At 36.3% G+C, this 25830-nt stretch overlaps 1 protein-coding gene across 1 annotated transcript; it reads right to left on the bottom strand.

Annotated features, from left to right (window-relative positions):
• Positions 1-22445: 22445 nt before the first annotated feature.
• On the bottom strand, positions 22446-23510 carry LOC139889764 (uncharacterized). The gene has a single exon (XM_071872698.1). The coding sequence runs from the start codon at positions 23508-23510 to the stop codon at positions 22446-22448; it is 1065 nt and encodes a 354-aa protein (XP_071728799.1).
• Positions 23511-25830: the final 2320 nt, after the last annotated feature.

Here is a 25830-nt window from a genome sequence, read left to right as displayed (position 1 = left end):
CGAACATTCCATTCCTTTGCTATCTGTTCTCAACCTCCGCTATCCGCCACAGCCCTTTCGGGCTCATCACTTTCTTCGAACGCCAACCAAGTTCAAACAATGTTCGAACTTCTTTGTAGTAACTGGTTTAGTCAACATATCCGCCGGATTATCAGCCGTACCAATATTCTTGACAATTACAACTCCTTTATATATGACTTCACGAATAAAGTGATACCGTACATCAATGTGTTTGGTTCTCTCATGATACACTTGATTTTTAGTCAAATGTATGGCACTCTGGCTATCACAATGCACCACAGTTTCATCATGTTGCAAACCCAGATCACCAACCAAACCCCTCAGCCACTTTGCTTCTTTAACACCCTCAGTCATAGCCATGCATTCCGCTTCAGTTGTTGACAAAGCAACTGTCGATTGTAATGTTGCTTTTCAACTAATAGCACATCTTCCGAGAGTAAAAACATACACGGTCTGAGACCTTCTCCGATCCAAATCACCAGCATAGTCTCAATCAACGTATCCGGTAACATTAGTATTACCACCGCTATCAAATACTAAGCCAATATCTGTTGTCCCTCTGAGGTACCGTAGAATCCATTGCACCGCTTTCCAATGAGCTTTCCCTGGACAATCCATATATCTACTCACCACGCTTACCGCCTGTGCAATATCCGGTCTAGTACATACCATAGCATACATGATGCTACCCACAGCACTAGCATATGGAACATGTGACATATGCTCCACCTCCTCCTCAATTTCCGGTGACAACGCCGATGAAAGTTTGAAATGTGCAGCAAGTAGAGTACTAACCTGTTTAGAGTTATCCATCTCAAAACGCTGAAGAACCTTCTCAATATATTTCTTTTGTGACAAATACAATTTTCCTTCACGTCTATCTTTGATAATCTCCATTCCCAATATCTTCTTAGCTGCACCCAAATCTTTCATCTCAAACTCACTTTTGAGTTGAGATTTTAACTGATCGATCTCTGACATGTTTTTTGAAGCAATCAACATATCATCCACATATAACAGTAAATAAATGTACGAGCCATCAAGAAGCTTCTTGTGATATACACAACTATCATAATCACTCCGCGAGTAACATTTACTAGTCATGAATACGTCAAACTGCTTATACCATTGTCGAGGTGATTGCTTCAAGCCATATAATGACTTTTTCAGCAAACAAGCATAATCTTCCTTTCCTTTAACCACAAATCCCTCTGGCTGGCGCATAAAGATCCGTTCCTTTAACTCACCATGTAAGAATGTCGTCTTGACATCTAGTTGATGCAGCTCCATATCAAGTAAAGCAACCATGGCAAGTAACACGCGAATAGATGTATGCTTTACGACGGGTGAGAAAACTTCATTAAAGTCAACTCCCTCTCTCTGAGTAAAGCCTTTTGCTACAAGGCGTGACTTGAACATTTCATCTTTTACACCCGGAATTCCGTCCTTCTTCTTGAAGATCCATTTGCATCCAACAATCTTCTGAATTTTAGGCGGTTTCATTAGCTCCCACGTATGATTCGTATAAAGAGACTCCATCTCTTCATTCATAGCTACAAACCACTTTGCAGATTCTGGGCCACTAATAGCTTCACGATATGTAGCAGGTTCTTGGACCTCTATATCTTCTGCGATACTCAGGGCATAAGCTACCAAATCTGCATGCCCGAACCGTTGTGGTGATTTTATTGCTCGTCGTTCTCTATCTCTTGCTAGATTATAATTCTGTAGATCATGTTGCTCATCTGACTGATCTTCTGGTGTCATTTGATCAACACCATAGTCATGTACGTCTTCTACACCGAGCTCGACAGGAGTATCTTGTACTACTCCTTGTGGAACTTCTATTTCTTGCTCCACCTGCTCTTCAACTTCACGGTCTTTTCCAGCAACTACTTGTTCCTCCTCCGTCTTTTTCAACATAGCAGACTCATCAAGTGTCACATCCCTGCTGCTAAGAAATCAGGATGATTTACCATTAGGGCACCACAATATATAACCCTTCACCCCATCTGCATACCCTAGAAATATGCATCTTTTGGCTCTCGGCTCAAGTTTACCATCTTTCACATGAGCATAAGCAGGACAACCAAATATCTTCAAATCACTGTAACTTGCAGGGGAACCTGACCATTTCTCCAAAGGAGTTTGACAATCAATTGCCATTGATGGAGACCGATTTACCAAATAATAAGCCGTGTTAACAGCTTCAGCCTAAAATATATTTGGTAATTTTGCATTTGAGAGCATACACCTCGCTCGCTCAAGGAGCGTTCTATTCATCCGTTCTGTAACGCCATTCTGTTGTGGTGTAAACCGCACTGTGTGGTGTCTCGCAATGCCTTCGTTCTTACAGAACTCATTGAATTTGCCTTTGCAGAATTCCAGTCCATTGTCAGTTCTCAAGTGCTTGATGAACTTTCCAGTCTGTTTTTCTATCATCATCTTCCATTGCTTGAAATTGACAAAGACTTCATCCTTACGTTTAAGGATATAAACCCACACTCTTCTCGAATAGTCATCAATAAAGGTTAACATGTATCTCGCACCACCTTTTGAAGGAACAGGAGATGGACCCCAAAGATCTGAATGGATATAATCCAAAGTACCTTTCGTCTTGTGAACGGTTATGCTAAAATTTATTCGGCTTTGTTTTCAGAATACATAGTGTTCGCAGAATTCCAATCTTCCGATATTCTGCCCGCACAACAAACCTCGTTTACTAAGCTCCATCATTCCTCTCTCACTCATGTGCCCAATGAAATGTCCCGTTCATATTGATTATAAACGTTCCATATTAATTGATTTCGTTGCGAGGTTTTGACCTCTATATGAGACGTTTTTCAATGACTACATTCATTTTTAAAACAACCATAACCTTTATTTTATCAATAAAGGTTTTAAAAACATTACGTAGATTATCAAATAATGATAATCTAAAATATACTGTTTACACACGACCATTACATAATGGTTTACAATAGAAATATATTACATCGACATATGTTTCTTGAATGCAGTTTTTACACAATATCATACAAACATGGACTCCAAATATTGTCCTTATTTTAGTATGCAACAGCGGAAGCTCTTAGTATTCGCTTAAGAATAAACATGCTTTAAACGTCAACAAAAATGTTGGTGAGTTATAGGTTTAACCTATATATATCAAATCGTAACAATAGACCATAAGATTTCATATTTCAATACACATCCCATACATAGAGATAAAAATCATTCATATGGTGAACACCTGGTAACCGATATTAACAAGATGCATATATAAGAATATCCCTATCATTCCGGGACACCCTTCGGATATGATATAAATTTCGAAGTACTAAAGCATCCGGTACTTTGGATGGGGTTTGTTAGGCCCAATAGATCTATCTTTAGGATTCACGTCAATTAGGGTGTCTGTTCCTTAATTCTTAGATTACCAGACTTAATAAAAAGGGGCATATTCGATTTCGATAATTCAACCATAGAATGTAGTTTCACGTACTTGTGTCTATTTTGTAAATCATTTATAAAACCTGCATGTATTCTCATCCCAAAAATATTAGATTTTAAAAGTGGGACTATAACTCACTTTCATTCCTCGGAAATAAGACTTGGCCACGGATCGATTCACGAACCTATACAAATATGTACATATATATCAAAGTATGATCAAAATATAATTACAACCATTTTTATTATTTTTTAAAGATTTGAGTGTATTAAGTCAGCTGTCCTCGTTAGTAACCTACAACTAGTTGTCCACAGTTAGATGTACAGAAATAAATCGATATATATTATCTTGAATCAATCTACGACCCAGTGTATACACGTCTCAGGCTAGATCACAACTCAAAGTATATATATTTTTGGAATCAACCTCAACCCTGTATAGCTAACTCCAACATTACTGCATATAGAGTGTCTATGGTTGTTCCAAATAATATATATACATGGGTCGATATGATATGTCAAAACATTTGCATACGTGTCTATGGTATCCCAAGATTATATAATATATTAGAATACATGTATAATACAATATAAGTTAGCTAGTATATGATTTGTATAGATTTGTTAAACATTTCCTGTAGCTAAAAAGATCAAAAATATCCAATCTTGTTTTACCCATAACTTCTTCGTTTTAAATCTATTTTGAGTGAATAAAATTGCTATGGTTTCATATTGAACTCTAATTTAAGAATCCAAACATAAAAAGTATAGGTTTATAGTCAGAAATTTAAGTTACATGTCAATTACTAAAGAGGTAGTCATTTCCGTCGAAAGAACGACATCTTGATGACCATTTTGAAAAACATACTTTCACTTTGAGTTTAACCAAGATTTTTGGATATAGTTTCATGTTCATATGAAAAATCATTTTCCCAGAAGAACAACTTTTAAATCAAAGTTTATCATAGTTTTTAATTATCCAAACCAAAACAGCCCCCCGGTTTCACTACGACGGCGTATATCCGATTTTATGGTGTTCATCGTGTTTCCAGGTTTTAAATCATTAAGTTAGCATATCATATAGATATAGAACATGTGTTTAGTTGATTTTAAAAGTCAAGTTAGAAGGATTAACTTTTGTTTGCGAACAAGTTTAGAATTAACTAAACTATGTTCTAGTGATTACAAGTTTAAACCTTCGAATAAGACAGCTTTATATGTATGAATCGAATGATGTTATGAACATCATTACTACCTCAAGTTTTCTGGATAAAACTACTGGAAATGAGAAAAATGGATCTAGCTTCAAAGGATCCTTGGATGGCTTGAAAGTTCTTGAAGCAGAATCATGACACGAAAACAGTTCAAGTAAGATTTTCACTCGAAATAAGATTGTTATAGTTGTAGAAATTGAATCAAAGTTTGAATATGAATATTACCTTGAATTAGAAAGATAACCTACTGTAAATAACAAAGGTTCCTTGATCTTAGATGATTACTTGGAATGGATTAGAAAGCTTGGAAGTAGACTTGCAAACTTGGAAGTATTCTTGATTTTTATGAAACTATACTTATGGAATTTATGAAGAACACTTAGAACTTGAAGATGGAACTTGAGAGAGATCAATTAGATGAAGAAAATTGAAGAATGAAAGTGTTTGTAGGTGTTTTTGGTCGTTGGTATATGGATTAGATATAAAGGATATGTAATTTTGTTTTCATGTAAATAAGTCATGAATGATTACTAATATTTTTGTAATTTATGAGATATTTCATGCTAGTTGCCAAATGATGGTTCACATGTCTTAGGTGACTCACATGGGCTGCTAAGAGCTGATCATTGGAGTGTATATACCAATAGTACATACATCTAAAAGCTGTGTATTGTACGAGTACGAATACGGGTGCATACGAGTAGAATTGTTGATGAAACTGAACGAGGATGTAATTGTAAGCATTTTTGTTAAGTAGAAGTAATTTGATATGTGTCTTGAAGTCTTTCAAAAGTGTAAGAATACATATCAAAACACAACATGTATATACATTCTAATGGAGTCGTTAAGTCTTCGTTAGTCGTTACATGTAAGTGTTGTTTTGAAACCTTTAAGATAACGATCTCAATTAATGTTGTTAACCCAATGTTTATTATATCAAATGAGATGTTAAATTATTATATTATCATGATATTATGATGTATGAATATCTCTTAATATGATACATACATTAAAATATCTTTACAACAATAATCGTTACATATAAGTCTTGTTTCGTAATTCTTGAGTTAGTAGTCTTGTTTTTACATATGTAGTTCATTGTTAACACACTTAATGATATATTTAAATATCATTTTATCATGATAAATATAGTGTATCAATATCTTAATATGATACATATGTATTTAGTAGACGTTATCATAACGATAATCGTTATATAGATCATTTCGAGTTTCTTAACTTAGTAATCTCATTTCTTATGTATATCACACATTGTTAATATACTCAGTGAGATACTTACTCATCATAATCTCATGTCAACCATATATATATGTCTATATATACCACAACATGTAGTTTTCACAATTTTGTAACGTTCGTGAATCGCCGGTCAACTTGGGTGATCAATTGTCTATATGAAACTTATTTCATTTAATCAAGTCTTAACAAGTTTGATTGCTTAACACGTTGGAAACATTTAGTCATGTAAATATCAATCTCAATTAATATATATAAATATGGAAAAGTTTGGATCACTACAGTACCTACCCGTTAAATAAATTTCGTCCCGAAATTTTAAGCTGTTGAAGGTGTTGACGAATCTTCTGGAAATAGATGCGGGTATTTCTTCTTCATCTGATCTTCAAGCTCCCAGGTGAACTCGGGTCCTCTACGAGCATTCCATCGAACCTTAACAATCGGTATCTTGTTTTGCTTAAGTCTCTTAACCTCACGATCCATTATTTCGACGGGTTCTTCAATGAATTGAAGTTTTTCATTGATTTGGATTTCGTCTAACGGAATAGTGAGATCTTCTTTAACAAAACATTTCTTCAAATTCGAGACGTGGAAAGTGTTATGTACAGCCGCGAGTTGTTGAGGTAGCTCCAGTTGGTAAGCTACTGGTCCGACACGATCTATAATCTTGAATGGTCCAATGTACCTTGGATTTAGTTTCCCCCGTTTACCAAATCGAACAACGCCTTTCCAAGGTGAAACCTTAAGCATGACCATTTCTCCAATTTCAAACTCTATATCTTTTCTTTTACTGTCCGCGTAGCTCTTTTGTCGACTCTGGGCGGTTTTCAATCGTTGTTGAATTTGGATGATTTTCTCGGTAGTTTCTTGTATTATCTCCGGACCCGTAATCTGTCTATCCCCCACTTCATTCCAACAAATTGGAGACCTGCACTTTCTACCATAAAGTGCCTCAAACGGTGCCATCTCAATACTAGAATGATAACTGTTGTTGTAGGAAAATTCTGCTAACGGTAGGTGTCGATCCCAACTGTTTTCGAAATCAATAACACATGCTCGTAGCATGTCTTCAAGCGTTTGTATCGTCCTTTCGCTCTGCCCATCAGTTTGTAGATGATAGGCAGTACTCATATCTAGACGAGTCCCTAATACTTGTTGCAACGTGTGCCAGAACCTTGAAACAAATCTACCATCCCTATCAGAGATAATAGAGACGGGTATTCCATGTCTGGAGACAACCTCCTTCAAATACAATCGCGCCAACTTCTTCATTTTGTCATCTTCTCTCATTGGCAGGAAGTGTGCTGACTTGGTGAGGCAATCAACTATTACCCAAATAGTATCATAACCACTTGCAGTCCTTGGCAATTTAGTAATGAAATCCATGGTAATGTTTTTCCATTTCCATTCCGGGATTTCAGGTTATTGTAGTAGACCTGATGGTTTATGATGTTCAGCTTTGATCTTAGAACACGTCAAACATTCTCCTACATATTTAGCAATATCGGCTTTCATACCCGGCCACCAAAAGTGTTTCTTGAGATCTTTATACATCTTCCCCGCTCCGGGATGTATTGAATATCTAGTTTTATGTGCTTCCTTAAGTACCATTTCTCTCACATCTCCAAACCTTGGTACCCATATTCTATCAGCCCTATATCGGGTTCCATCTTCCCGAATATTAAGATGTTTCTCTGATCCTTTGGGTATCTCATTCTTCAACTTTCCTTCTTTTACAACCCCCTGTTGCGCCTCCTTTATTTGAGTAGTAAGGTTAGTACGAATAATTATATTCATAGCTTTTACCCGTATAGGTTCTCTATCCTTTCTACTCAAAGCGTCGGCTACCACATTCGCCTTCCCCGGGTGGTATCGAATCTCAAAATCATAATCATTCAACAGTTCAATCCACCTGCGTTGTCTCATATTCAGTTGCTTCTGATTAAATATATGTTGGAGACTTTTGTGGTCGGTATATATAATACTTTTGACCCCATATAAGTAGTGCCTCCAAGTCTTTAATGCAAAAACAACCGCGCCTAATTCCTAATCATGCGTCGTATAATTTTGCTCGTGAATCTTCAATTGTCTAGACGCAAAAGCAATCACCTTCGTTCGTTGCATTAATACACAACCGAGACCTTGCTTTGATGCGTCACAATAAATCAAAAAATCATCATTCCCTTCAGGCAATGACAATATAGGTGCCGTAGTTAGCTTTTTCTTCAATAACTGAAACTCCTTCTCTTGTTCATCCTTCCACTCAAATTTCTTTCCTTTATGCGTTAATGCAGTCAAGGGTTTTGCTATTTTGGAGAAATCTTGGATGAATCTTCTGTAGTAACCAGTCAATCCTAAAAATTGACGTATATGCTTCGGAGTTTTTGGGGTTTCCCACTTTTCAACGGTTTCGATCTTTGCCGGGTCCACCTGGATACCTTCTTTGTTCACTATGTGACCGAGGAATTGAACTTCTTCCAACCAAAATGCACACTTTGAAAACTTAGCGTACAGTTTTTCTTTCCTCAATACTTCTAGCAATTTTCTCAAATGTTCTTCGTGCTCTTGATCATTCTTTGAGTAAATAAATATGTCATCGATGAAAACAATGACAAACTTGTCAAGATATGGCCCACACACTCGGTTCATAAGGTCCATGAACACATCTGGTGCGTTAGTCAATCCAAACGGCATAACCATAAACTCGTAATGACCATAACGCGTCCTAAAAGCAGTTTTTGGAATATCATCCTCCTTTACTCGCATTTGATGATATCCAGAACGTAAATCGATTTTCGAATAAACCGACGAGCCTTGTAGTTGATCAAATAAGTCGTCAATTCTCGGCAGTGGATAACGGTTTTTGATGGTAAGTTTATTCAACTCTCTGTAGTCAATACACAACCTAAATGTACTATCCTTCTTCTTAACAAACAAAACAGGAGCTCCCCATGGTGATGTGCTTGGTCGAATGAAACCACGTTCTAATAGTTCTTGTAGTTGGCTTTGCAGTTCTTTCATCTCACTGGGTGCGAGTCTGTAAGGAGCACGAGCTATTGGTGCAGCTCCTGGTATAAGATCTATTTGAAATTCAACAGATCGATGTGGAGGTAGTCCCGGTAATTCTTTCGGAAATACATCGGGAAATTCTTTTGCGACGGGAACATCATTGATGCTCTTTTCTTCAGTTTGTACTTTCTCGACGTGTGCTAGAATAGCATAGCAACCTTTTCTTATTAGTTTTTGTGCCTTCAAATTACTAATAAGATGTAGCTTCGTGTTGCCCTTTTCTCCCTACACCATTAAGGGTTCTCCTTCTTCTCGTACAATGCGAATTGCATTTTTGTAACATACGATCTCTGCTTTCATCTCCTTCAGCCAGTCCATGCCAACTATTACATCAAAAATCCCTAACTCGACTGGTATCAAATCAATCTTAAATATTTCGCTACCCAGTTTAATTTCTCAATTCCGGCATATATAATCTGCTGAAATTAATTTACCGTTTTCTAATTCGAGTAAAAATTTACTATCCAACGGCGTCAATGGATAACTTAATTTAGCACAAAAATCTCTACTCATATAGCTTCTATCCGCACCCGAATCAAATAGAACGTAAGCAGATTTATTGTCAATAAGAAACGTACCCGTAACAAGCTTCGGGTCTTTCTGTGCCTCTGCCGCATTAATATTGAAAACTCTTCCGCGACCTTGTTCATTCGTGTTCTCCTGGTTCAGGCAATTTCTAATAATGTGGCCCGGTTTTCCACATTTATAACAAACTACATTGGCATAACTTGCTCCGACACTACTTGCTCCGCCATTACTCGTTCCGACACCATTTGTTCCTTTTGTTCTATTAACCCCTGGTCCGTAGACTTCACACTTCGCCGCGCTATGACCATTTCTTTTACACTTGTTGCAAAATTTGGTGCAGAACCCCGAGTGATACTTTTCACACCTTTGGCATAGCTGCTTCTGATTGTTGTTGTTATTGCGGTTGTTATTGTTGTTGGGATGATTGTTGTAGTTGTTGTTGTTGTTGTTGTTGTGCCGTTTGTTGTAGTTGCGATTGATGTTGCGATTGTTGGGATAATTTTTGTTGTATTGGTGACTCTTATCACCGTTTTCCTCCCACTTTCTTTTGACTAACTTCACGTTGGCCTCTTCGGCCGCCTGTTCTTTAATTCTTCCCTCAATCTGGTTCACTAGTTTGTGAGCCATTCTACATGCCTTTTGTATGGAGGCAGGCTCGTGTAAACTTATATCTTCTTGGATTCTCTCCGGTAAACCTTTCACAAACGCGACGATCTTCTCTTCCTCATCTTCGAACGCTCTCGGACACAATAGGCACAATTCTGTGAATCGTCTTTCATACGAAGTAATATCAAATCCCTGTGTTCGTAACCCTCTAAGTTCTGACTTGAGCTTATTGACCTCGATTCTGGGACGGTACTTCTCGTTCATCAAGTACTTGAATGCTGACCACGGTAGCGAGTAAGCAGCATCTTGTCCCACTTGCTCTAGATAGGTATTCCACCATGTTAACGCAATACCTGTGAAGGTATGCGTAGCGTACTTCACTTTGTCTCCTTCAGCACACTTACTTATGGCAAACACCAGTTCAACTTTCTCGGTCCACCGTTTCAATCCGATTGGTCCTTCGGTCCCATCAAATTCTGAAGGTTTGCAGGCAGTGAATTTCTTGTAGGAGCATCCTACACGATTTCTTGCACCGTTAGCTGTAATGCTAGATTCAGAGTTATTGTTGGTATGTAGAGCGGCCTGTACTGCGGCTATGTTTGAAGCAAGAAAGGCACGAAATTCCTCTTCGCTCATATTCATGGTGTGTCGAGTAGTCAGTGCCATTTCCTTCAAAATAATCAAATGAAACAAGTTAATCATACAGAATATTAAGAGTAGTCAATAGTATCTCGTAGCATAATATGAACTCATTTATAAAAGCTTTTTCTTCATATTAGCGTTTTATAAGTTTAAATTCGGGTACTACCTACCCGTTAAGTTCATACTTAGTAGCTAATATGCAATTCAACTACTACAATTCCATATGAAAAACTGCTTATAATAATATATCACATAAAAATATTCTTCAAACTTACAACTTCGCTATATTACATATAACATGAAATATAGTACACTATGATACATGACAGTTTTGAAGATAAATCTAGTTAATACGCAAGTTGTTCAAGAAAGGAAATAAAGACACGTAATTCATAAGTCCAGAAACAAGTCATGCATTCTGGTTTTACTAAGACGACTTCCCATCCTTGGTCTTGTGGAAAATAACCGTTATGACAATTGGCTAGGCAGCATGTTGTAATGTCGTCAAAAGGACGAGGGTTTCGTAATGTCCAACAGCCCTGTAATAATCTAAAAACCTTGTTTCTCACCCCAACTACTGAATCCGTCACTTGTGGGAAAGTTTTATTTAAAACCTGCAATCCGATGTTCTTTTTCTCACTTTGGTAAGAAGCGAACATCACTAACCCGTAAGCATAACATGCTTCTTTATGTTGCATGTTAGAAGCTCTTTCTAATTCACGAAATCCTATGTTGGGATATGTTGAGTCAAAATAGGTTCTTAACCCGTAGCGTAAAATTGCATTTGGGTTCCCCGCATTTAACGCTTTAAAGAAAACACGTCGTAACTTAAAGTCTCCCCAATGTGATATACCCCACCTATCAAAAGATAGCCTTTTATAAACTAAGGCATTTCTGGAAAGTCTTTCAAATATTTGACAAGTTAATTTCGCCATAACTAAATTTGCTGATGAATTCTGACCGACTCTAGACAAGATTTTCTCAATCATATCCTCTGGTAGGTCTTCTAAAATATTCAGTTGTCTACCCTTAACGTCCATTTTATTTTTATACTGTAAAATAGACAAGGATTAGATTCGTAATAACAAACAATACACGCAATTTTTACATAGAACATAAAAGTACAAGCACACTACAATACATTTATTACACAACATGCTCACACCCCTCTAATCTGAATCACTGGTTTCTTCTTCTTCGGACTTGGTTCTTTTTCCTAATTTTCTAGGGATATATGATGCTCCTCTAATACGAGCCGTCATTTTCCACATTGGTTTAGAAAAACCTGGTGGTTTAGAGGTTCCCGGGCTATTGTCACGATATTGAAAATACGGGTGTTGACGGTACATATAAAGTTCATCGGGGTCGGAATCAGATTTCTCTATTTTGATGCCTTTTCTCTTATTATTTTCTTTTGCCTCATTAAATTAGGTCGGGGTAATTTCTATAACATCATCGGAATCCTCATCAGGATCCAATTCATCAGAAAATTGGTAATTTTCCCAATATTTTACTTCCTTAGCGGAAACACCATTGACCATTATTAACTTTGGTCCATTGATTGAGGATTTTCTTTTATTTGACCGGTTTTCTGTGGTTCCTACTATTCCCCCTCCGGAACCTCTTCTTCTTCTGGTTCCTCTTCTTCTGGTTCCTCTTCTTCCGGTTCCGTTTCCTCTTCTTCCGGTTCTTCGGGAACTTGTGAATCTTGCCAATATATATTCGACTCTTCGTTATTATTAGGTGAGTCAATGGGATTTGTGCTAGAGGTAGACATTTATCACACAATATCAAACATGTTAAGAGATTAATATATCACATAATATTTACATGTTAATAATATATAGTTTCCAATAAAAATGTTAAGCAATCATTTTTAAAAAAACACGATCGAAGTCCAGACTCACTAATGCATACTAACAAACTCAATAAGACACACTAATGCAAATTTTCTGGTTCTCTAAGATCAATGCTCGGATACCAACTGAAATATAGTTGGGGACAACCACCGTCCCACTCAGTGCCTTCCCAGCTAACCGCCTCGTGACCACTGAGTGTACCTCAGATACTGATTTTAGGGTCTGCCTCTCGGCAATTGCCAACCCTCGTAAGGGATCGCAAGGAGTAAGAGCCAATGCTTCGTCACAGGTAACACTGTGAGAACCTCCTTTACGACTAACCCGCCACACATGGACGGCGTTATACCAGCTCTGATACCAACTGAAATGTCCCGTTCATATTGATTATAAACGTTCCATATTAATTGATTTCGTTGCGAGGTTTTGACATCTATATGAGACGTTTTTCAAAGACTGCATTCATTTTTAAAACAACCATAACCTTTATTTTATCAATAAAGGTTTTAAAAACATTACGTAGATTATCAAATAATGATAATCTAAAATATACTGTTTACACACGACCATTACATAATGGTTTACAATAGAAATATATTACATCGACATATGTTTCTTGAATGCAGTTTTTACATAATATCATACAAACATGGACTCAAAATCTTGTCCTTATTTTAGTATGCAACAGCGGAAGCTCTTAGTATTCACCTGAGAATAAACATGCTTTAAACGTCAACAAAAATGTTGGTGAGTTATAGGTTTAACCTATATATATCAAATCGTAACAATAGACCACAAGATTTCATATTTCAATACACATCCCATACATAGAGATAAAAATCATTCATATGGTGAACACCTGGTAACCGACATTAACAAGATGCATATATAAGAATATCCCCATCATTCCAGGACACCCTTCGGATATGATATAAATTTCGAAGTACTAAAGCATCCGGTACTTTGGACGGGGTTTGTTAGGCCCAATAGATCTATCTTTAGGATTCACGTCAATTAGGGTGTCTGTTCCCTAATTCTTAGATTACCAGACTTAATAAAAAGGGGCATATTCGATTTCGATAATTCAACCATAGAATGTAGTTTCACGTACTTGTGTCTATTTTGTAAATCATTTATAAAACCTGCATGTATTCTCATCCCAAAAATATTAGATTTTAAAAGTGAGACTATAACTCACTTTCACAGATATTTCCTTCCTCGGAAATAAGACTTGGCCACGGATCGATTCACGAACCTATACAAATATGTACATATATATCAAAGTATGATCAAAATATAATTACAACCATTTTTATTATGTTTTAAAGATTTGAGTGTATTAAGTCAGCTATCCTCGTTAGTAATCTACAACTAGTTGTTCACAGTTAGATGTACAGAAATAAATCGATATATATATTATCTTGAATCAATCCACGACCCAGTGTATACACGTCTGAGGCTAGATCACAACTCAAAGTATATATATTTTTGGAATCAACCTCAACCCTGTATAGCTAACTCCAACATTACTGCATATAGAGTGTCTATGGTTGTTCCAAATAATATATATACATGGGTTGATATGATATGTCAAAACATTTGCATACGTGTCTATGGTATCCCAAGATTACATAATATATTAGAATACATGTATAATACAATATAAGTTAGCTAGGATATGATTTGTATAGATTTGTTAAACATTTCCCATAGCTAAAAAGATCAAAAATATCCAATCTTGTTTTACCCATAACTTCTTCGTTTTAAATCCGTTTTGAGTGAATCAAATTGCTATGGTTTCATATTGAACTCTAATTTAAGAATCCAAATATAAAAAGTATAGGTTTATAGTAGGAAATTTAAGTTACATGTCAATTACTAAAGAGGCAGTCATTTCTGTTGAAAGAACGACATTTTGATGACCATTTTGAAAAACATACTTTCACTTTGAGTTTAACCAAGATTTTTGGATATAGTTTCATGTTCATATGAAAAATCATTTTCCCAGAAGAACAACTTTTAAGTCAAAGTTTATCGTAGTTTTTAATTATCCAAACCAAAACAGCCCCCGGTTTCACTACGACGGCGTATATCCGATTTTATGGTGTTCATCGTGTTTCCAGGTTTTAAATCATTAAGTTAGCATATCATATAGATATAGAACATGTATTTAGTTTATTTTAAAAGTCAAGTTAGAAGGATTAACTTTTGTTTGCGAACAAGTTTAGAATTAACTAAACTATGTTCTAGTGATTACAAGTTTAAACCTTCGAATAAGACAGCTTTATATGTATGAATCGAATGATGTTATGAACATCCTTACTACCTCAAGTTTTCTGGATAAAACTACTGGAAATGAGAAAAATGGATCTAGCTTCAAAGGATCCTTGGATGGCTTGAAAGTTCTTGAAGCAGAATCATGACACGAAAACAGTTCAAGTAAGATTTTTACTCGAAATAAGATTGTTATAGTTGTAGAAATTGAATCAAAGTTTGAATATGAATATTACCTTGAATTAGAAAGATAACCTACTGTAAATAACAAAGGTTCCTTGATCTTAGATGATTACTTGGAATGGATTAGAAAGCTTGGAAGTAGACTTGCAAACTTGGAAGTATTCTTGATTTTTATGAAACTATACTTATGGAATTTATGAAGAACACTTAGAACTTGAAGATGGAACTTGAGAGAGATCAATTAGATGAAGAAAATTGAAGAATGAAAGTGTTTGTAGGTGTTTTTGGTCGTTGGTATATGGATTAGATATAAAGGATATGTAATTTTGTTTTCATGTAAATAAGTCATGAATGATTACTAATATTTTTGTAATTTATGAGATATTTCATGCTAGTTGCCAAATGATGGTTCACATGTCTTAGGTGACTCACATGGGCTGCTAAGAGCTGATCATTGGAGTGTATATACCAATAGTACATACATCTAAAAGCTTTGTATTGTACGAGTACGAATACGGGTGCATACGAGTAGAATTGTTGATGAAACTGAACGAGGATGTAATTGTAAGCATTTTTGTTAAGTAGAAGTAATTTGATATGTGTCTTGAAGTCTTTCAAAAGTGTAAGAATACATATCAAAACACAACATGTATATACATTCTAATGGAGTCGTTAAGTCTTCGTTAGTCGTTACATGTAAGTGTTGTTTTGAAACCTTTAAGATAACGATCTCAATTAATGTTGTTAACCCAATGTTTATTATATCAAATGAGATGTTAAATTATTATATTATCATGATATTATGATGTATGAATATCTCTTAATATGATACATACATTAAAATATAGTTACAACGATAATCGTTACATATAAGTCTCGTTTCGTAATTCTTGAGTTAGTAGTCTTGTTTTTACATATGTAGTTCATTGTTAACACACTTAATGATATATTTAAATATCATTTTATCATGATAAATATAGTGTATCAATATCTTAATATGATACATATGTATTTAGTAGACGTTATCATAACGATAATCGTTATATAGATCATTTCGAGTTTCTTAACTTAGTAATCTCATTTCTTATGTATATCACACATTGTTAATATACTCAGTGAGATACTTACTCATAATAATCTCATGTCAACCATATATATATGTCTATATATACCACAACATGTAGTTTTCACAATTTTGTAACGTTCGTGAATCGCCGGTCAACTTGGGTGATCAATTGTCTATATGAAACTTATTTCATTTAATCAAGTCTTAACAAGTTTGATTGCTTAACACGTTGGAAACATTTAGTCATGTAAATATCAATCTCAATTAATATATATAAACACGGAAAAGTTCGGATCACTACACCCAAGGCGCATGTGCCATAACTTGGTGGTATCTACATCTTTAGCCGATGAAGAAACTCCAGCCGCTCCAGTAACCGTGCTACCCTTTAACAGGTAAAGGCCATTATACCTTTCACCTTTCATCACGACAAGCGCACCTCTAGAAACTTTTAATACTCTACCTCGAGCTTGATACTCACAGCCTATGGAGTCCAGCATACCCAAGGAAATAAGATTCTTCTTCAATTCTGGAACATGACGGACATCTGTCAACGTCCTCACCGTGCCATCATACATCTTGATTTGGATCGTTCCCATGCCAACAACCTTACAAGCTACATCATTTCCCATAAGGACTTTACCACCATCTATTTGTTGATAGGTAGTAAACCAGTCCCTAATAGGACACATATGATATGAACAACCCGAGTCAAGAATCCACTCATTACTTGAGCGGCCATCGGTAACACTAAGAACATTTGCACCATCAGAATCATTTTCTGCAACCGCGGCAACTTTATCGGCTCCCGCTGCATTCCAAGTCTCTCCTTTTCCTTTTAAGTCTGGACAGTCTCTACGCATGTGACCTTCCTTGTGACAATTGTAACACTTGATCTTTCTAGATCTTGGTTTCGATCTAGAACGACCTTTGTTGTTACTACTTGATGCTCTATCATTACTTCTTCCTCTCACCACCAAACCATTTGCACTTTCTTCCACATAATCCGCCGATGATTTCTTCCTTAACTCAACAGAGTTCAAGGTAGATTTGACATCCTCCATGGAAATAGTATCTTTACTTTATAGTAGAGTTGTAACCAAATGCTCGTATGATTTTGGCAAGGAACATAAGAAAATTAATGATTGATCTTCATCGTCAATTTTCACACCAATATTATTCAAGTCCAAAATTATTTTATTGAACTCATCGATGTGATCATTTAATGAACCTTCTTTCATCCAAAGAGTATACAACCGTTGTTTCATATATAACCGGTTCGTGAGACTCTTAGTCATATATAGAGATTCTAGCTGTTTCCAAAGTCCAGCCGGTGTGGTTTCTGCCGCAACTTCTCTAAGCACACAATCGGCAAGATTTAGAATAATCATGCCGTGTGCCTTTTCCAGAAGTTCATCCTTCTCTTCATCTGTCAACTTTTCGGGTAGATGTTCTCTCCCTTTCAAAGCTAACAAATAACCTTGTTGGCTCAGTAGAGCCCGCATATTCATTCGCCAAAAGCCAAAATCGTTCTGGCCATTAAATTTCTCTACGTCGGACCTTATTATTGTCATATTGAATATTTAATCACAGCTACGCTCTGATACCAGTTTGTTGTGATTTAGCGCACTTTTAAGACCAGAGAAATTAATAGAACAATTAAGCAATAAATAAAGACACAAGATTTTACGTGGTTCGGCGTGAGGCCTAGTCCACGGGCGGAAGCAGAGATGGATTTTACTAGCAAATATGGCAAACCCGAGGTTACAATGTATCACTCAATCTAGGCTCCGAAAATACTAACAAAGTATTTGGACCATTCAATAGATTATTACACTTCCCTCTGAACTCACTCGTATAGAATTTTATTTAACAATTCTATACTCTCTCTATTTCTTACAATACTCCTTACAAGAGTTATTAGTAAACTCTTTTACGTATTTTGATATGAGATTTTAGATGTGAAGAATGGGATGATCAAATGAGGTTCCATGCACCCCATTTTATAGTTGAGGTTGTACGTAGGAATGCATGTGTGAATATGGCTTGCCCTCAATTTTTTGACTTCCAACTCTTGCAATATAATTTAACCACAACAAACATGTGGTCAAACATGTTGGTAGGTGGCCACTTGCAAAGGTAAATTGGAATTGAGTTATACTACTGTCCAACAAGTTGGAAATGAGAGCCGGTACGGGATAGGTTGGTTGGGTAGAAAGGGACCGTGATGGAGAATATCTCGAGAAACAGATGAAGAGAAGCACGCTCCATCACCAATTTTAATTGCTCGTATATAGTAGAGTAAAAGGCACATGAATATGTGTCGTTTTATGCTTCTTTTTTCCTCGAAAAAACGTAATAGCATATAATAAATTCGAAGATCAACGAGTATAACTGATAAAAAAAATTCAAACCTAGCTAAAACAAACGGCAAAAAACACTAACCTAAATCACAAATTCAGCTAATGGGCGGACAACAAATGACTAGGAAAGTACATATAAGCCTAACGAGCAAACCCTGGCTATTTTAAGTATTAACTACACTAAAAAAACATAAACATACGAAAAACAATTACAACAATAGGGTGAACGTCGACTGCCTCCGCAACAGAAACATAACAACCCCAGTAACCGCACAACAACCCAACTATCAAAAAAAGTCCAAACGCAAAAAACCGAAACTTTCCCCATATCTGGAGCCATTCTCCCACAGGGATATCGTTGTATGTTAATTCAGAATCGTGAGATGAGTATAAGTAACATATCTGGTTCTGACCGATGGACACCTCAAAAATGAAAAGACCCTCAATCGTACCCGCGACTTCAAAATACCCAAACCAATTACGGAACCCACAACCACCACCAACCCCTGTATCCCACCACCCACATGTCGTTCAACAACCGTCGTCAACAACCTTCACCAACACGGTGATGGATTTTCTCAAACCGCCAAAGAAACACAAAATAAGATAGCATAACGACTGATGGCCACCACCAACAGATTGATGAGCCATCGGACGCCTCACCAGCATATGCGCACCACACAACAACGCCATCAAACGACCACCTTCAATGACACCACCAACAGGGTAGTAGCTAAACACCGCAACTCAAAGATCATTTTATGCTCTCTGTAGTGTCGTTTGGCACTGTAATAACTAGGGTTAAAGCTACAAATAGGCTATATACTTTCTTAAATGTCCCGATGTAGGCTATATACCCATTTTCGTCTCACTTTCAGTTATATACTTTCAAAAAGTATACTAATATCAAAATTTATACTTTTTAACCTTCAACTAAAAAGTTGATGACGTGTCATCATATTTAGTGCACGCCACCTTTAAAAAAAGAAACTATATATCCTACATTGGAACAAAACAAAAAACTATATAGCCTACATTGGAACAAAAGAGAAATTATATTTAGTCCACTTCACCTTTAAAAAAAATAAAAAAAATACACGTAATTATGTTGACCGATTGTATTGGTAACTGGTTACCAATTGTTGACATGATAATAATTTTTGAAAGTATATAGCCGACAGTGAGACGAAAATGGATATATAGCCGACAATTAAGAAAGTACATAGCCTATTGTAGTTTTAACCCTAATAACTAAGGGCAGATTTATTATTTTGTTTGAATTTTTCTAATGACAGTTTAAGGGTTGCTATTAAGAAGTGATTTTGTGCAAAAGTAGTGGTACATTAGGTAGGTTGAGGGAAGTTATTTTCTAGAAAACGGCCAACTATTTTCAATGTATAAGAGAGTTTTGCATGTCTAAATTTTTAATAAAAACCTTTAGAGTTGTCATTAGAAAAATCCTTTTATTTTTCTAATTTAGCATTTCTTTTATTATGTTTTTCGTTTTAAAATTAATATAAAAGTACTTTTCTCTTAATATTTCTTCCTCAAATCATTCTCTCAATCGAGTGTATAATATACACTTTAATATCATTTGATTTGATTTATAATAAACTTATTATACATAGTGCAAAAATTAATATTTTTTATTAACGTTTAGTAAAAAATCAGGCTTTAAAAAAAACTATATAAAATGTATAATATATTAAAATTTCTTAATTGGTCCCTAACGTTTGTTTCATATTATACATTTGCAATTTATCTTTTTAAACTCAAAAATCTGGTCATTTGTTTGAACCCCCACCACATGTACTATCTGTTGCTTCTCCATCCTGCGACAATGCTCCCGGTCCTTCCTCTGGTAACGTTGCTCGTCGTTCAACCCGTCATTTCAAGAAAGCTGTTGTGGTTGTTTCTCGTAATGTTTCAAGTCCTTGTACTGCTACAGTGCTACTCCTACTGTTGCTCCAAATGATGCCGTTGATCGGGATTTTAGAACTTTGAACAATGAGTCTTCATCTAATCCCGCTAAGTCGGCAAGCATCTGATGTGTTATGCATGTTATCAAGTGTTGTTGTTGCATATGGAACTTGTTTCTTTTGGGTACTGTGATTGTTATGTTTGTTTCGGTGTTTGTAATCAACACTGTTATGGGTTGATCTTGAACTAGTTATGTAATGTGTTGGGTCATGTACTTTGTTGAATGTTTTGGGTCATCTTATCTAATGTTTAAACTTTTTATGGTTTACTTTGATAAGTAGTATTATTAATGGATATTATGTTTTCTATCATTGGTTTTTTTTATGCACATATTATAATTCTCATGCTACTCATTATGGTGCTGCTATGAATTGATATCTTGTTGATCATATTGGTTTGATTGTATTTGGATTGCTGATCATGCCCAACATATTGGTTTGATTGTATGCAGAGGTTTTTTCATAAGGTTAGTTCATATGGTAACTAATTCCTGATGTCCAAAGGCAGAATGGATAAGTGGTTGAGCAAACTATGTGGTTACGGGTGATCATAAGTTCAATTCTTGGCCAAGTCTTCATTTATGTAATATGTTGTATACCTAATGGGTGATGCTTGTTCTTGTCATTTGTAATTTATGAAAAAAGACAAAGCCTAGAACCTTAATACAAGTGTCCATTTAGCAACCACAATTTAAGAGTTCTAAATTTCTATGTAATCATATGATAATAAGGACTCCAAAAACTTAGTCCTCTATTATAATGTTCTATTAGGACATCAATTTCATAACGTATATCCAATCCAAAGTGTTCTATAAATTACTTTCATAGTACATTAATACAAGTGTCCTTTTATATTAACAACTAATAAGACAAACAACAATTAAATGTCTTAGGAAGTCATTTTGTAGTATGCACAAATTGAAGTGTCCTATCAAATGATATGAATATTAGAACTCCAAAATTTCATCCCTCTTATTAAAGTATTAAAGTGTCCTAAAATAATAGAATTAATATGACCTAATATGTTGCAATATAATAAGACTCTTACAAATAAATGTCCTTTTAAAGGTTATATTATATAAGTTTCATATCAAATATCACATGAACACCTATAATACTATGACCCACAGATCATGTGTCACATCATATAACTTTTATGACACCACTTTATAATAGCATCTTATAATGTGACTCACTTTCTATGTGTCATATAAAACATAGAATAATAGGATTCTAACAAATTATTTGTCATATCAAAAGATTTTAGGACACATATTTATAAGCATATCTCATAATAGGACCAATTTCGAAGTGTCCTACAAAAATATATCATAATATGAACATGAAAAATCATGTGTTTTATTCTATAGCTTTTTAGGACACCAATTTATAAGTGTATAGCGTTTTCAGACACCACTTCGTATGCATATATCATAATGAGACCCCAATTATTGATCTGTCCAATTTTTTTTTTTTTAACGGCAAAGAAAGTATGTATTATATATATCAACACAAAATAATTACAATAATGTCACACTTACGAAAACGGAACTACATCTAGGAAAACAAAACGACAAATATATAACCGAGATAGTAAGACTCTACAAGTGTGCAGGAAAACGCCGTAGTCCGTTCATTATCATTAAGGTCGAGATTGGACTTGAAAAGAATTAACTAAACAAGCTGGAGTGGGGACAGAGCACAGTGTTGGCAATTCAATGACAAAGCACCCTGATCCACCCCAAATTCTCTCGACCAAAATGACTACTCCAGGAGTGGGGCAAAAAACCTGTGTGGAGGACAATTAATTAACCTATCCCGGATCTCCTAGACGATAAAGCTAGCGAATCATAAACTCGTGGATTTGCAAGCCTGACATCCCATTCAATATTGGTACCTTTGATCCTATTAGAGAACCATTCGAAGCATTTAAGTTAGATGTCTTTGAAAACCATTGCGCATGTCGGTTTTATCTTAGTGAAAGTGAAAGCATTCCTACTTTTCCAAATCATGTATCCCGTAACCCATTCCGTAGCTTGCCACAACTGTTTTTCCAAGTCGGAGGTGAAATTATATCCATTCCCAAGAAAAGATTCATTTATACCCAAGTTTGTAAGAGGGCCGAGCTTCCACCAATCATAGACTCGATTCCAAATGTCAGAAGCGAACGTGCATAAGATGATGGAGTGCTCTACTGATTCCAAACCATTGTCACAAACCGGGCAACGTACCGTACCCAGATCCATACCTCTCTTGTCAAGTTCAACTCTTGTAGGTAACCTTTTGTGTCGAGTACGCCAAATAAACAACTCAACTTTGAGGGGGACCAGTTTGTTACGGAGCGACATTATGCTCACGGGTGCGATGTCAGGGCTGTTCCGGACCAGAATATCCGTAAGCTTGTGAACCAAAAACGAGTCATCCTTACTCCAAGACCATGACCATTCTTCTCTACCTGAGCTGCACGGGACAAAACTAGATAAAAGATTAGTAAGAGTGGTGAGGTCCCCGGCCAATCTCCCCGAGATGTCGCGGGACCAACACCATGTGGCATGAAAGTTCCCGCCCTCCCATCGCGCCCGGTCAAGAATTGTGGCAAATTTATTTGTGTCGAGTCTATAAAGCCTATTAAATTTGTCTTTAAGAACCATTTCCCCAAGCCATAATTCATCCCAAAAACGTGTACTAGACCCATCTACGATTCTTTTTTTGAAAGAATTAGCGAAAGCGGAGTTTGCATTAAAGATATTTTTACCCACCTTAAGGATACCCGCCCAAGTGGAAGAAGCTCGTGAGGAAGGGGGAGAAAAAGAAGTGCTAAGGCCCCCGTCCTCACCGTATATATTTTTAATAATAGACACCCAAAGTGCGTCATTCTCATGTTTAAACCGCCACCACCATTTTGCAAGTAAGGCACGATTTTTAACCGCAAGAGGGGGAATATCTAACCCACCAAATTCATGAGGCTTAAGACAAGTATCCCATTTAACCCATGCCATTTTTTAGACCTCGGAAGATCCGCCCCAAAAAAATCGACGTCTCAAACCCTCAAGTTTATCAATAACACAAGACGGGGATATGTAAAGCGAAAAGAAATAAAGAGGTAGACTAGATAATACCGATTTAATTAATGTAAGTCTACCACCATACGAGAGGGATCTAGCTTTCCAATCCGCCAGCCTCTTACCAAACTTGTCAAATACCGGATCCCATGACTTCGAGAGTTTCATCGACGATCCAAGTGGAAGCCCAAGGTAGGTAATAGGGAGTGTACCTGCTGCGTACCCAAGCCAGGCCGCCATATTTTCCGTTTCTACTTTTGAGACCCCGAATCCATAAACACAGCTCTTATGAAAATTGATTTTTAAGCCAGATGTCAATTCAAAGCACTTAAGAATTTTAGTAAGATTTTGCACATTACGCCTATCCCATTCACCAAAAAATATAGTGTCGTCCGCGAATTGCAAATGCGTGACCCGTAAGTCCCTCCGCCCAATTGGGATCCCAGAAAAGCGGCTATGAAGTGCAGCAGATTTAATTAGATGGTTCAAACCTTCGGCTACCATGATAAAAAAGATAAGGGGAGAGGGGATCCCCTTGCCTCACGCCTTTCTGAAGAGAAAATTCTTTAGTTGGGGAACCGTTGACCAAAATTGAAATGGAAGCGGATGAAAGACATGCGAAGATCCATTGTCTCCATCGAAGACCGAATCCCATTAACTCCATGATTTCCATTAGAAAGTCCCAACTAATGCTATCAAAAGCCTTCTCAAAGTCAACTTTAAATAGGAAACCTTTTCTTTTGGTTACTTTGATATCATGAAGGACTTCATTCGCAATTAACACACCATCAAGAATATATCGATTCTTAATATATGCACTTTGTTCGAAACCGATAACCGAAGAAATAACCCTTTGTAGCCTTTTGGTCAAAACTTTAGATAGAATTTTATAAAGGCTCCCGATTAAACTGATAGGACGATAATCCCCAAATCCTTGTGGGTCATTCTTTTTCGGGAGTAATGCGACAAAAGAGGAATTACAACCTTTAGAGATCTCACCAACCTCCCAAAAACGAGTAAATACCGCGAGAAGGTCTTCTTTGACAACCACCCAATATTTTGAAAAAAATTTCATGTTAAAACCGTCGGGTCCCGGGGCCTTTTCACCACCACATTCTAATATAGCATCATGGATTTCAGAGAGTGTAAAAGGAGATTCAAGGTTCGACGCCTCCTCATTATTAAGTCATTTGCTCAGGGGGGCCACGAATTTTGAAGGTACGAGAATTATGTTCACTAAAATGATTTTTGAAGTATGTGAATGCCACCATTTTGATGTCCTCCGGGTTCTCGATCCATAAGCCATTTGAATTTATACCCCTTATGTTATTTTTGTTTTGCCTCCTTTTAATACACGAATGAAAAACTTTGCTATTTTCATCCCCTTCCGTAACCCATTTAATCCTTGCCTTTTGTTTCAATATATCGACTTTCTCCCTATCTTTTTGAAGCCACTTTTTTTTCGAATCTAACCAAGATGCAATTTCAACTTCCTAAAGGTCACGAGTACCGATGATGTTTTCCCACTCAGAAATTTCTTTATGAAGTGAGTCGATTTCGGAATTTAGACAATTATATTGAGGATTACATTTTTCCTTCAACACCCCTTTTACGTTCTTAAGTTTATCACGAAATATACAATCGGCCCTTGGATTACAAATGGTAACTTTCCATGCATCTTTTATCAAATCATCACTTTTTTCATCTTCGAACCAATTGTTGAAAATCCTAATAGGTTTCGGCCGGAAGTCATTATTCATATCCTTCAAAACGATGGGGCAATGATCGGAGTAATCCCTATCGAGAGTACATGCAGAAATTACATCCCATGATGCATAACACGCTTCCGAGACTAAGAACCTGTCAAGTTTACTATATTTCAAACCGTCGTCACTAATCCTAGTAAACTCCATTCCCCCCCCCCCCCAATGGAATTTCAATGAGATTAGCCTTGTTAATGAAATCGTTGAACATCTTTGCTCTACTTTCGATAAATTCGCAATTTTTCCTTTCCGCTCATTGCCTTACTTCATTAAAATCGCCACAAATAACCCAATCATCAATATCCACCTGCATAATATTGTCAAGACTATCCCAAAATTTATGTTTCAATTGATCATTATGTGGCCCATAAACGTTTAATATAATAGAGTCCGCCATTTTGCCCACCCATCGACCACGTATCCCAAACAAAAAATTCTCTTTCAATTGCCCCGGACACACAAAATCTAGTAGGGTTTCAAATTAAAATTGACCC

Source organism: Rutidosis leptorrhynchoides, chromosome 2 (genome assembly GCF_046630445.1).
Source record: "Rutidosis leptorrhynchoides isolate AG116_Rl617_1_P2 chromosome 2, CSIRO_AGI_Rlap_v1, whole genome shotgun sequence".
Classification (NCBI taxonomy): domain Eukaryota; kingdom Viridiplantae; phylum Streptophyta; class Magnoliopsida; order Asterales; family Asteraceae; genus Rutidosis; species Rutidosis leptorrhynchoides.
This window is presented reverse-complemented; position numbering and strand designations above follow the sequence as displayed.

Excerpts from the sequence above, each read along its gene's own strand:
- LOC139889764 (XM_071872698.1), bottom strand. The coding sequence starts at position 23,510 with ATGGCATGGGTTAAATGGGATACTTGTCTTAAGCCTCATGAATTTGGT.